The sequence below is a fragment of the Rattus norvegicus genome, chromosome 3 (genome assembly GCF_036323735.1).
Source record: "Rattus norvegicus strain BN/NHsdMcwi chromosome 3, GRCr8, whole genome shotgun sequence".
Lineage (NCBI taxonomy): Eukaryota > Metazoa > Chordata > Mammalia > Rodentia > Muridae > Rattus > Rattus norvegicus.
Window position 1 is genome coordinate 118,113,003 of NC_086021.1, and position 14,978 is coordinate 118,127,980.

Genomic DNA, 14,978 nt, shown 5'->3' on the forward strand with positions numbered 1-14,978 from the left:
ATATAAAAAAGACACGTGCTCCACTATGTTCATCGCAGCCTTATTTATAATAGCCAGAAGGTAGAAAGAACCCAAATGCCCTTCAACAGAGGAATGGATACAGAAAATGTGGTACATCTACACAATGGAAAATTACTCAGCTATCAAAAACAATGCCTTTATGAAATTTGTAGGCAAATGGTCGGAACTGGAAAATATCATCCTGAGTGAGGTAACCCAATCACAGAAAAACACACATGGTATGCACTCATTGATAAGTGGCTATTAGCCCAAATGCTTGAATTACCCTAGATACCTAGAACAAAAGAAACTCAAGACGGATGATCAAAATGTGAATGCTTCACTCCTTCTTTAAAAGGGCAACAAGAATACCCTTGGCAGGGAATAGAGAGGCAAAGATTAAAACAGAGACTGAAGGAACACCCATTCAGATCTTGCCCCACATGTGGCCCATACATATACAGCCATCCAATTAGATAAGATGGATGAAGCAAAGAAGTGCAGGCCGACAGGAGTCGGATGTAGATCTCTCCCAAGATACAGCCAGAATACAGCAAACACAGAGGCGAACGCTAGCAGCAAACCACAGAACTGAGAATAGGACCCCTGTTGAAGGAATCAGAGAAAGAACTGGAAGAACTTGAAGGGGCTCGAGACCCCATATATACAACAATGCCAAGCAACCAGAGCTTCCAGGGACTAAGCCACTACCTAAAGACTATACATGGACTGACCCTAGACTCTGACCTCATAGGTAGCAATGAATATCCTAGTAAGAACACCAGTGGTAGGGGAAGCCCTGGGTCCTGCTAAGACTGAACCCCCAGTGAACTAGATTGTTGGGGGGAGGGCGGCAATGTGGGGAGGATGTGGAGGGGAACACCCATAAGGAAGGGCAGGGGGGAGGCGGATGTTTGCCCAGAAACCGGGAAAGGGAATAACACTCGAAATGTATATAAGAAATACTCAAGTTAATAAAAAAAATAAAATAAAATAAATTACAAAATTTCCCATCCAGGTCCAACTCCCTCTCTGTCTTTCATTATAAATGCAGTGGCTTCTAGGCGATTAAAAACAAAATAAAATGAAAACTAGCATGTCGAAGTTGTATAAGCCAAGCCATGAGAAAAATAGAAGATCCTCGAGATAAGGGACAAGAATCAGGACCCACTCATTTACACATTCATGAGTCCCAAAAAATTACTAAGCTGAACTTTGTATAATATCTGTGCAAAGGTCATGATGCAGACCCCTGTAGGTCCCCGCCCATTGGGGAGGAACAGAGAAGAATATAGGGAAAGGAAATTGTATTCAAATTACATTCTATGAGAAAAGCATCTGTTTAATAAAAGGAAAAATAAAATTCAATGAAAATGTGAACTTTATTTCTCTAATTAATAATACACATTACTAGGACATTATCTTTCAATGCATAAGTCAATAAATAAAGTGTATGTCAACTTGAAAATAAGAATTAGATTACAAATATGAACCTCAAAAGAAAATACATTACTCAAACGCACCGTCCATGGGTAGTGTGCCATGCAGACCTGATTTGATTCTGTGCTTGAGGAAGGCAACACCAAGTTTTCCCCTGGGAGGAAATCTTTGTTTTCCAGTTCGTGGGTTTTTTCCACACAAGAGCACTCATGAACAAGCCTTGTATTCAGGGTGTTTGATGCAGAAATGTTTTGTTGAAATTTCATGTGAAGTTCTGTATGGGACTGTTCTCGACTCTCATTAGTCCTGTTGAGAACAAAGAGGCATATATTGAGTAGTAATCATGAAAAAATCCAACATAATGCTCAATAAAAATTTTGCCACAATAATTAGTGTTTGAAGATAATCCTAACACTGAAAATTATGCCACACTATACCTACTTCTCTCAATATATGTTTGAAATCATTTTAAAGAAGACATGTACTGTAGGTTTAGGAAGATGGCTCTTCAGGTAAACTGCTTGCATCATTAGTCATGGCAGCATGGGACCAGAGTACAGATCCTCAAACCCATGAAAGTACCAGGTAGATGTGTAGTCCACTATAAATCTCTGTGATTGTGAAGCAGACATAAAGCGTTCCTAAAGCAACCATATCAGCAGATTAGCCAAAAAAGTTAGTTCTCATTTGGAGAGATCATGTTCAATATGTAGGAAGAGTAACTGAGAAAGACATCCACTAATTAAATCACACCTCACTATATATATATATATATATACACACACACACACACACACACACACACGAGAGAGAGAGAGAGAGAGAGAGAGAGAGAGAGAGAGAGAGAGAGAGAGAGAGAGAGAGAATAGTTATATTTTGGGGGAAGATTTGGTACCAAAAGAAAGCAAACCGTGTAAGAGACAGCAGTAATGTATGACTACTTAACTGGTAAAGTAGTGCTGAGAGGAGTCATAATTATTGAGGTTAGATTAGAAATACTTGAATTTAAAATAAACGTATGTTACATGGTAAACATATTCATATTCAAATGAATATTGCTTCTGCTCACCTGTTTAGCTCATGCAATAAGAAGTTTTTATTTCTTAGTTCTGCTAGATAGAATCGCTTATATTTTTCCAGTTCTCTTTTGCTGAATTCTTTGGAAATTTTAACACTGGATACTTCAGACTTCAGACTTTTGATTATGTTTTCCATCTCAGTTATTACTGTAGTGTGGTCATTCCACATGTTCTGATTTTCCTGAGCCGCTGTCTCTGTCTACAGAAAAGTGACATTTATATTTAGAGAGCATTTGATTTCAAATAATTGTCATATATTTGATATGTTTCCTTTTGACATTTGATTCCTTTAGTGTTGAGGGAATGATTCTCAATGCAATTTTTGAATGTGTGAAAAATATGCCATTGCTTAATATATTTACCACCCATGTAAACAGCATTAAATATGCACTGTAAAACCTGATTAATCATTGAAGTAGTGCTGAACCCTCGCCTTGCCATTTTGCTAGAAATACACTCTACACCCTAGCTACGTTATCATTCCTATCCATTTCTCCCCATAGAATTACTTAATTCAAAGAGAAATTGGGAGTTGCTCAGTGAGTCTGATTTCTCCATAGGTCGTCTCACATCCATGCACATCTTTACAGCTGAGCAGGTGGTGGGGTTGGGGTTGTGCCCAGCCATCAGTAATTGCAAAAGTGTCCTCTGCATTAAGAGCAGGTTTGTTAGCTCATTGACCCAACGCTGAGCCTCAGCTAGTTGTGCCTATGGGGTAGATTTATTGTCAGAAGCATGGTTGTACATGTTTCCCTATAGACAAAGGAAATAATAAGCTTCCAGGAAAGTGGGCAGTCTGCAATACCAAAAGCATCAGGACCTGTGTTTCAAGTTATATAGAATAAGACTTTAGTCAAAATTAAAGGAAAAATAATTCTAAATTGAAGTGTATAACCAATAGAGAATAGTGGCAAAAGTAAAAAGGAATTAGGAGACAGACTTGATTAATGCATGTTGTGTGCATGCACAAAATTATTAAACAATAAAAATCCTTTTCCAATGGGACATTTCATAATTTCCTAAAGTACTCAAACATTTCCTTGACAGAAAAGGGTATTAACGTGAAACTGACTTACAGAATTGGTACTCTGTGCCAGGTTTTTGAGCGGATTTTGCACACATCTTTGCAGTTGTTCAATTTCCTCTTTTTGTTTCTTTACTGTCGCTATTAACGAGGTATTTTCTAGTTCCAATCTAAAAGGTGTATTTTAAAAATAAATTTTTACACATACTGTGTTTTTATTGTCACATTATTGATACATTTTACATTGTAGTTATCATGTGCTATGTTTCACTATGGAATTTTCTCAGAGGTATATTTTATGCTGTGTTCTAATTATGCCATTCAACGACCGTCTCCTGACCCTTCCCTTCTCCCTGCATTCTTTCTTTTCTTCCGTGCAGGTGTTTTCTTGTATCATCTATTCAAACTAATCTCTTCTTACTTTCCATTAGGACTTTGTATTCGCTTTCACAGCCTTCTTTCCTACCTCTAACTTTCTCTCACACAAACAAGCCAAACACATGTATATATATTTTTTCGTATACACATGACTGTATAAATGAAATAGTTAAATATGACTGATACATAAATTCTGCCATTTGGGGACCTTAAAAAGAATGAGCAAGATGCAGGTCCCTGAATAATCATGTATTTTTTCTTTCTCCTTTTGATATTGTTTGGACAATAATGTCTGTATGCATGCAAACCCATGATATACTTATGAGTTACTTCCCAAACTGGATTTCAGGAAACATACAACAATTTTTACAGTGTTTTCACATTTGTCGTAACTTGAATAATCCTCATGGTACTTATTTGCTACATAAGGATGCTGCTTTAAAGATTACATTTGTAGGTGATCTTCCATCTTCTGTGCATGTTCTTTTTCTTTTTTTAGCTAAATGAAAGATAAAATAGTCTTAGTAATGTTTTGAAACAAATTGATCTATCCTCTATTTATGCACTGAATCTTTTATAAGAAAACCAGAACCTTTATGGCTGCTTTTTATGGCTGCAGGTTTAATTTAGTTGTTGCAACAGGATTCTCACAGTCCACAAAGCAGGACATCATATTCCACCATCCTTCATAAAAAATGAACTGATGCTGCTATAGGGCTGAGATGCATCATGTTTCTATTTCCATTTTTGCTTTATCAAATATTGAAGCTGACAAAAAGGGAGGAAGGCCCTTACGATCCTTGTTATATTTGCTTTACAAAGGTCACAGAGTGGTTTTAATATAAAAGCTTTCTCTCTATCTCTCTCATATATACATATATATGATAAAAGCAATGCTATCAATAGTACACGTTGAAATAACATTGTATTTGTGTGCTTCTGTGTGTATTTTGCATGTGTGTGTTTGTGTGCATGCATGCATCGTGTGTGTGTGTGTGTGTGTGTGTGTGTGTGTGTGTGTGTGTGTGTGTGTGTAAGGGGACAGTTGTAGCTGAAGACAGCCTGAAGTGTTCTTTAGGTACTGTTAACTTGGCTTGTTTTGTGTCTTTATGCTAAGTATGGAACTGAACAAATAGGATAGGGCGTGAGGTGAACCCTAAGGAGTCATCCATATCTGTCTCCCAAGAGCTGTTACTAGAAGCATACACAATCATGCCTATTTTTAGAAAGGTTCAGGGGAACGAACATAAATCTTTTGTCTTTCCACTTGCTTTGCAAACACTTTGCCTAGTGTGCTGTCTTCCTAGCCCCTGGCAGGGGATCTTTAGTTATAATTAGACATTTTACTGAAGAGCGTGAGCAACAGGTTGGGGCAGTTTCAGCACAGATGCCCAAATGTCAACCTGTGGGTATTAGTCACAGCCTAGTACTACATGATGTTTGTCCTGAAACAGGTTAACATCACCATATCTAATTTTTCAATCAGTAAAATATAAATGATATCATTTATCGCTCTGCAACACTGGAAAGGTTAACTAGGTAATGCAGGGAGCCTCCAGACCCGGAGAGGGCAGAGATGGGTGCGCACAGTAGGACTCTGATGTGGCTTTGAAGTCTGAGGGTCTCCAGTCATTCCAGCTATCTAGCTATACTGAAACGCTGATGATAATTTCTAAAAAGTCCTAAAAACTTTTCTTGCTCTTTCAGAAAGTAAAAAGCTGCAGGTGTAGTCATTTGACCCCTGTAGCCTAACATTGTGGGAATAAGTAATGTGGCCTTTGTTCTACCTCAGCAGGACCTGTGCAGCTCTAATTTTAAGCCTGCTAGTCTAGTCAGAAGTGGAAGAAGCTAGTCTAGTTGCAGGAAGAAAAAGGGATACTTTGAAAAGTGATTATAGTATTTATTACTAAGTTCTAAAATGTTTGTTTCTTATGAAAGCTATCTAAGAAAAGGGGGGAAAGAGAATGAATGGAAAAGGGGAAATAAGGAGAAAGAAATCTCATTTCTTTGTCCTCAGTATTTATACATCTTTCAGAGTACATGAGCACATGTTAAAAAGTTCATCACAAGTTCACACATAAAATCAATTCATAAATTGAAATAGAAGTTTATAGCAGAGAATGTTTATATGCATATCAATTATGAGCAATTATCTGGCTAAACATCCATCACCTGTCACAGCTCCATGGGTTCAATGAAGGTTTAAAACCATAGCTAAGTTATTAGTGAAGTTTTGTATAGATAAACACAGTCAATATTTTATATTCTGTCCTAGCACCTATAATAAATCATTGCTTCCCTTTTGTGACCTTAGGTTAGTGCTTTTACAACCTCTTAGAATGTGCTCTGAGTAGTATAAAGTCTGGTTAATATGTAAGAGAAATTAACTTGTAAGACATGGGAGACTGACATAGTTTTCATTGCAGTTTTGACTATAAAAAAGGACTTAACAGCAGTCCCACTATAACAGAGTTTAATAATCGCGGATATAATTTTAGGAGTTCTTAAAGAATCATCATTAAGACTTAAGAAGTTATCTGTTTTTCTATATACCATCACTGCAAGACAGTTCATCTTTGTAGGTCTGCAGAGATCTGCTCAAAAGGGGTAGGCTAATACCTAGTTATTGTTATATATGATTAATAATAACAGAAAAAGCATATTAATAGCAAGACTCTTTCTTAAAATGAATTACTTTGGGCCTTGCTGATAGAGCAAGTCTTTTTTGAATTATAATCCAAGGCATGCCTTTTCTGCCCAGTCCTTTCACCCCTTCTGTCCAATTTTTTCTGTTGGGACAGATGGCTAGGTAATCTACTCCCTGGAAGACACCATATCCTGAGGCCTTCCAGAAGATTTCTTGCACTCAGAGAATTTGGTAAGAATTCTTCTAAAGTCCCACAGCTTCCACTGGGAACCAAGTGGTCTCAGGGACACATCACCCACCCATCCCCAGAATCCCCTGCCCACCAAATATCACTCCCCTTCTGCCAAGTTCTTTTACTGGGACAGATTGCTAGCTAGTCTGATCCCCCAAAAGATATCATATCCTGAGGCATCCCAGGAGATCTACTGTAGAGTATCTGACATCACAGCTAGAAACATCCCAGGAGATCCACTGAACTTAGGACACCATACCTTGAAGGCATCTAAGGAGTTCTTCTGTACACAGGGCAACTGGACAACAAATACCAGAGTCTAAAGACTGTACAGGGGATCTGTGATAGGCAGGACAACTGACACAAAAGCCTGAAAGCCTCCCTGGAGTTCTGCTGCACACACAAAAATAGTAACTACAGTCCATAGGCCCCCCCTGGGGAACTGTTTCACACAGGAAATCAGTTTTACTGCTCCTCTGAAGACCCAAGAGTCTGAAGGCCTCCTAGGAGATCTACTGCAACCAGGGCAACAGGTCAGCAGCTTCTCTGACCCTATGAAGACCCTCCAGGTGGAAGACCTCACAGGAGGTCTGCTGCAGCCACGGCTGTAGACCTACAAGAAGACCTGAAGCAACCCAGGGACAAAAGCCCAGACAGAGTCACCCAGACAAGCAAACAATAGGGATAAGCAGATGTCAAAAGGCAAGTACAAGACAATAAGTAACAAAACTCAATATACATCATTAGTACCCAGTTCTTCTACCACACCAAGCCCTGAATACAACAAGACACCTGAAAATCAGGAAGCTGACCTAAAACCCTATCTCATGAAGATCATAGTGTCCTTTAAGGAGGATATAAATAACTCAATCAAAGAAATACAGGAAAACACAGGTAAACAGGTAGAAACCCTTAAAGAGGAAATGAACAAATCCCTTAAAAATACAGGAATCATAAAACATAATCAAACAGGTGAAGGGATTGCATAAAGCAGTCCAAGAGCTAAAACTAGAAGTAGAAACAATAAAGAAAACACAAATGAAGGCAAACCTGAAAATGGGAAACCTAGGAAAGAGGTAAAAAAAATTACAGATTTAAGTATCATCAGCAGAATATAAGAAATAGAAGAGAGAATCTCAGGTGTAGGAGCTATCTTAGAAGAGATCAACACAACTGTCAAAGAAAATTCCAAACATAAAAAATCCCTAACTCAAAGCATCCAGGAAATTCAGGACAAAATGAAAAGAGCTAATCTAAGAATAATTGGAATAGAAGAGGAGAAAAATTCCCAGCTCAAATGACCTGAAAATGTCTTCAACAGAATTATAGAAGAAAACTTCCCCAACCTAAAGAAAGGGATGAGAGGAAAGGTACAAGAAACCTATAGAACACCAAACAAATGGAACCAGAAAAGAAAATTCTTTCATTACATGATAATCAAAACACTAACTGGACAGAACAAAGAAAGAATATTAAAAGTTGCAAGAGAAAATGGCCAAGTAACATACAAAGGTAGACCTAGTATAATTATACCAGACTTCTCAACAGATACTGTGAAAGCCAGAAGAGCCTGGTCAGAGGTGATACAGATTCTAAGAGAACACAAAAACCATCTCAGGCTACTACACCCAGCAAAATTCTCAAATAAATATAGATCAAGAAACCAAAAGTATTCCAGGACAAAAACAAATTCGAACAGTATCAATATACCAATCCATTCCTATAGGGGATTCTAAAAGGAAAACTCCAATACAAGGAAGCTATCTTCACCAAAGAAAAGACAAGATATTAAGCATCTCACAGAGAAGGCAAAAGAAGAGATCCACAAACACATAAAGCCACTTACAAAAACAAATATAACAGGAACCAACAGTAATTTGTCTCTAATATCTCTCAATATTAATGGACTCAACTCACCTATAAAAAGACATAAGCTAACTGACTGGATATGCAAACAAGATTCAGCATTTTCCTGAATACAAGAAACACACCTCAATAATAAAGACAAACTCTGTCTCAGAGTAAAAGAATGGAAAAAGATCTTCCAAGCAAATGGTCCCAAGAAAAAAGCTGGAGTTGCCATCCTAATATCGAATAACATAGACTTTCAACCAAAAGTTACAAAGCATGAGAAGGAAGAACACTTCATATTCTACAAAGGGAAGACACACCAATAGAATGTCTCAATTCTAAACATCTATGCCTCACATGCAAGGGAACACACATTCATAAATGGAACATTACTAAAGTTCAAAACACACATTGAATCCCACCATGAAACAATGGGAGACTTCAAATAACCCCTCTCACCAATGGACAGGTTATTAAAACAGAAACTAAGCAGGGACACAGTGAAACTAATATAGGTTGGCAGTAGACTGACCCAAAAGGAGTAAAAGGCAGGAAAGAGTCAAATTCAGGAACAAAATCAACCACGTAGAAACAAAGAGAACAATATAAAGAATCAACAAAACTAAAAGCTGGTTCTTTGAGAGAATCAACAAGATAGATAAACCCCTAGTCAAACTAACAAAAGTGCACAGAGGCAGTATCCAAATTAACAAAATCAGAAATGAAAAGGGAGACATAACAAAAGCAATGGAGGAAATTCAGATCCTACTAGAAAACATAATATTCAACAAAACTGGAACATCTAGATGAAATTGATAGTTTTTTTAGACAGATACCACATACTAAAGTTAAATCAAAAGCAGGTAAACTTTCTAAACATGCCCATATCCCATAAGGAAATATAAGTCGTTAAAGATCTCCCAACCCAAAACAGTCCAGGGCCAGATCGATTTAGTTCAGAATTCTACTAGACCTTCAAAGAAGGCCTGATACTAATATTCCTCAAACTATTCTATAAAATAGAAACAAAAGAAACACTACCTAATTCATCCTATGAAGCCACTGTAACTGATGCCTAAAAGAAACAAGGACCCAACCAAAAAAGAGAACTACAGACATATTTTGCTTACAAATAACAATGCAAAAATATTCAACAATTTTTTGCAGAAGTATTTATTGAATATTTTATGTATTTACATTTCAAATGTTATTTGCTTTCCCCCAGTACCCCATTACCCATCCCTCTGCTTCTATGAAGATGTTCGCACTCCTACCCACCCACTACCACCTCATTGTCCTGCCACTACTGTACACTGAGGAAATGAACCTTCACAGGACCAAGGGTCTCTCCTCCTATTGATGCCAGACAATTCCATCCTCTGCTACATAAGTGGTTGGAACCATGGGTTCCTCCATATGTACTCTTTCCTTTTTTTTTTTTCGGAACTGGGGACTGAACCCAGGGCCTTGCGCTTGCTAGGCAAGCGCTCTACCACTGAGCTAAATCCCCAACCCCCATATGTACTCTTAAATTGGTGATTTATTCCTCAGGAACTCTGGGGGGGGTCTCGTTGTTTGATATTGTTGTTCTTCCTATGGTGTTGCAAATGACCTCAGCTGCTTCAGTCCTTTTTCTAGCTACTACATTGGAGTCCCCATGATCAGTCTGGTGGTTAGCTGCAAGCATACTCATCTGTATCAGTAAGGGTCTGGCAAAGCCTCTCAGAAGACATCATTATCAGGTCCCTGTCAGCAAGAACTTCTTGGCATCAGCAAGAGTGACTGGGTTTGGTGGCTGTATATGTGATGGATTCCCATGTGGGGTATGCTCTGGATGACCTTGCCTTCAGTCTCTACTCCAATCTTTGTTCCTGCTTTTCCTCCCGTATTTTGTTGTTCTTTCTAAGAAGGATTAAAGCATACACATTCAGGTCTTCCTTCTTCTTGAGCTTCATATGGTCTGCGAATTGTTTCTTGTGTATTCCAAGCTTTGGGGCTAATATCTACTTGTCTTGAGTGCATGCCATGTGTGTTCTTTTTTGACTGGGTTACCTCACTCACATGAAATTTTCTAGTTCCATCCATTTGCCTAAGAATTTCATTTAGTCATTGTTTTTAATAGTTGAGTAGTACCTCATTTTGTAAATATACCATATTTCCTGTATCCATTCCTCTGTTTAAGGACATCTTGGTTCTTTCCAGGTTCTGCCTATTATAAATAAGGCTGCTATAAATGTAGTGGAGCATGTGTTTTTGTTATATGTTGAAGCATAATTTGGGTGTATGCCCAAGAATGTTATAGCTGGGTCCACAGGTCATAGTATGTCCAATTTTCTGAGAAACTGCCAGACTGATTTCCAGAGACTGGTTGTATCAGCTGTTTGCATTCCCACCAACAGTGGAGGACTGTTTCCATTTTTCTTATTTTTCTAGCACTCTCAAGTGTGCTACTTAATTATTTCTATAAAGCCAAAATTAATCTGATACTTAAACCACACAAGGAAACTACCAAAAAGAGAATGTCAGACCAATTTCCGTTATGAATATCGAGGTAAATTACCCAATAAAATTCTTGAAAACCAATTCCAAGAACACAATGAAACCAGCATTCAACACGATCAAGTTGGCTTTATCCCAGCCATGCAAGGTTGGTTCAATATATAAAAATCCATTAACATAATCAACTATGTAAACAAATAATATAAATTAACTTGTGGTAACTCTAACCAAACAAGTGAAAGATATGTATGCAATTAACTTCAAGTCTCTCAAGAAGGAAATCAAAGATCTCATAAAATGGAGAGATCTCATGTGCTCATGGATTGGCAGACTTAACAGAGTAAAAATGGCCATTCTACCAAAGGCAATCTACAGATTCAATGCAATCCCTATCAAAATCCCAAAACAATCCTTCAAAGACATGGAAAAAGCAATTCTCAAATTCATCTGGAAACAGAAAAATCCCAGATTTAAAAATGGAAACATTAAAAGAACAGCTGGGGCAATCACCATTCCTGATCTCAAGTTATTCTACAGAGCAGTAGTAATAAAAAGTGAAATGCTATTGGTACAGAGACAGAAGCATTGATCAATGGAGTTGAAGTTCCACATACAAAACTACACACTTACACACACTTGATCTTTGACAAAGAAGCAAAAAAAACACTGGGAAAAAGAAAACATCTTCAATAAATGGTGCTGGTCTAACTGGCTGTCTATATGTAGAATAATGAACATAGACCCACATTTGTTACCTTGCACAAAACTCAAGTCCAAGTGGATCAAGTACTTCAACATAAAATCAGATACACTGAATCTAATAGAAGAAAAAGTGGGAAGGAGCTTTGAACTCACTGGCACAGGGGAACTTTTCTAAACAGAATCCCAATGGCTCATGCTGTAAGATCAAGAATTGATCCCAAATCCTGTGGGGAAGAGAGGTAAACACCCAGAAGTGCAAACATCCTGAGACTGTAGGATAGACTGCTACTTCTTCACACGTCTGCCCACATCTGTGGTCCAAGGGGAAGCTTCACATTGCCTCTGGACACAGGAATATAGGAAAAGTCAGCAGCCAATATCTGTGGTTCTGGTCTGCACCCAGGACTGAACTGAACTGGCCAAACAGCTCCTTGCACACAAATCCTGTCGGGGAGAGAGCTGGACGCTCAGAAGAACATACACTCCTAAGAAATCAGAGAAGACTACCCTCTGCCCACATTCCAGACCCAAGAGGGAATCACCTAGTGCTAACTGTGCCCCATGCGTATAAGGACCTAGGAGCAATCACAGGCAGGACACTTCTAATTCCTGCCCACACCTAGAACTCAAAGACTGTCACCAGGTGAAACTACAAACCAGATATCAGAGCACCTGTTCTCGGATAAGGCTGAAAGAGAACAAGAAAACAGTTCTATAGGAGTGCTGATACAGAGGCCTACAGCAGGGTCAAGCCATTCTCAGAAACAGCAAGACAAGCAAACATGAGAGACAACCCAATGGCTAGAGGCAAGTGCAGAAACCTAAGCAATAGACCAAGACTACTTGGCATCATCAGAGCCCAGTTCTCCCACCAAAGAAAATACTGGATATCCAAGCACACCAGAAAAGCAAGATTTATATTTAAAATCACATTTTATGATGGAAGACTTTAAGAGGGACATAAATACCTCCCTTAAAGATATGCAGGAAAACACAAGTAAAAAAGTAGAAGCCCTAGATAAGATGGATGAAGCAAAGAAGTGCAGGCCGACAGGAACCAGATGTAGATCTCTCCTGAGAAACAAAGCCAGAATACAGCACATACATAGGCGAATGCCATCATTAAACCACTGAACTGAGAAAAGGACCCTCGTTGAAGGAATATTAGAAAGGACTGAAAGAGCTTGAAGGGGCTTGAGACCCCATATAAACAACAATGCCAACCAACCAGAGCTTCCAGGGACTATGCCACTACCCAAAGACTATACATGGACTGACCCTGCCTGGACTCCAACTGCATATGTAGCAATGAATAGTCTAGTAAGAGCATCAGTGGAAGGGGAAGCCATTGGTCCTGCCAAGACTGAACCCCCAGTGAACATGATTGTTGCGGGGAAGGCGGTAATGGGCGGAGGATGGGGAGGGGAACACTCATAGAGAAGGGGAAGGGGAGAGTAAGGGGGATGTTGGCCTGGAAACCCGGAAGGGGAATAACAATTGAAATGTAAATAAGAAATACTCAAGTTATAAACATGGAAAAAAAAGTAGAAGCCCTTAGAGAGGAAACACAAAAATCTCTAAAAGAATTGGAGGAAAACACAACCAAACAAGTGAATGAATTGAACCAAACCATCCAGGATTTAAAAATGGAAATAGACACAATAAAGAAAGCACAAAAGGAGACAAGCCTGGTGATAGAAAACCTAAGGAAGAGAGAAGGAGTCATAAATACAAGCATCATCAACAAAGTACAAGAGATAGAAGAGAGAATCTAAGGGGCAGAAGATACCACAGAAAACATTGACAGAATGGACAAGATAACGTAAAACGAAAAAAGTTCCTAGCCCAAAACATCCTGGAAATCCAGGACACAATGAGAAGATCAAACCTAAGGATAATAGGTATAAAAGAAAGTGAAGATGCCAACTTAAAAGGCCAGTAAATATATTCAACAAAATTATAGAAGAAAACTTCTCTAACCTAAAGAAAGAGATGCCCATAAATGTATAAGAAACCTAGAGAACCCCATACAGATTGGACCAGAAAAGAAATTACCCCCGTCACATAATAGTTAAAATACCAAATGCACAAAATAAAGAAAGAATATTAAAAGCAATAAGGGAAAAAGGTCAAGTGACATATAAAGGTAGACCTATAAGAATTATACCATACTTTTCACCAGAGACTATGAAAGCCAGAAGATCCTGGACAGTTGTCATACAGACCCTAAGAGAACACAAATGCCAGCCTAAGAGACTATATCCAGCAAAACTCTCTATTAACGTAGATGGACAAAATAAAATATTCCATGACAAAACCAAATTTACACAATATGTTTCTCCAAATCCAGTCCTACAATGGATAATAGTTGGAAAATTCCAACACAAGGAGAAAAACTACACCTTACAGAAAGCAAAAATATAATCTCTTTGCAATGAAACCATAAATGACACACAAACATAATTCCAACTCTAACAATGAAAATAATAGGAAGCGACATTATTCCTTAATATCTCTCAACATCAACAGACTCAATACCCTAATAAAAAGACATAGACTAAAGACTGGATAAGTAAAGAGGACCCAGGATTTTGCTGCCATGTGGAAACATACTTTAGAGACAAACACAGAAACTACCTCATAGTAAATGGCTGGAAAACTGCTTTCCAAATAAAAGGGCCCAAAGAAGAAAGCGGGAATTGCCAATCTAATCTCGAATAAAATTGACTTTCAACCAAGAGTCACTAAAAAGATAAGCAAGGACACTTCATATTCATCAAAGGAAAAATCAACCAAGATGAACTCTCAATCCTAAATACCTATGCTCCAAATACAAGGGCACCTACATACATAAAAGAAACCTTACTAAAGCTCAAAGCATACATTGCACCTCACACAATAATAGTCGGAGATTTCAACACCCCACTCTCATGAAAGGACAGATCATGGAAACAGAAATTAAACAGATACACAGAGAAACTAAGAGAAGTTATGAACCAAATGGATTTTGCAGATATTTATAGAACATTCCATCCTAAAATTACAGGATGTACCTTCTTCTAAGCACCTCATGGTACCTTCTCCAAAATTAACTATATAGTCGGTCACAAAACAGGCTTCAACAGA

At 38.2% G+C, this 14,978-nt stretch overlaps 1 protein-coding gene across 1 annotated transcript in view; it reads right to left on the bottom strand.

Moving 5' to 3' along the window:
* Potefam1 (POTE ankyrin domain family member 1) overlaps positions 1-14,978 on the bottom strand; it is a 185,699-nt gene that overhangs the window by 17,199 nt on the left and 153,522 nt on the right. Inside the window, 4 exon segments of the mRNA XM_039106462.2 lie at positions 1,524-1,746; positions 2,510-2,718; positions 3,596-3,713; positions 4,371-4,420. Coding sequence (XP_038962390.1) covers positions 1,524-1,746; positions 2,510-2,718; positions 3,596-3,713; positions 4,371-4,420 — 600 coding nt within the window.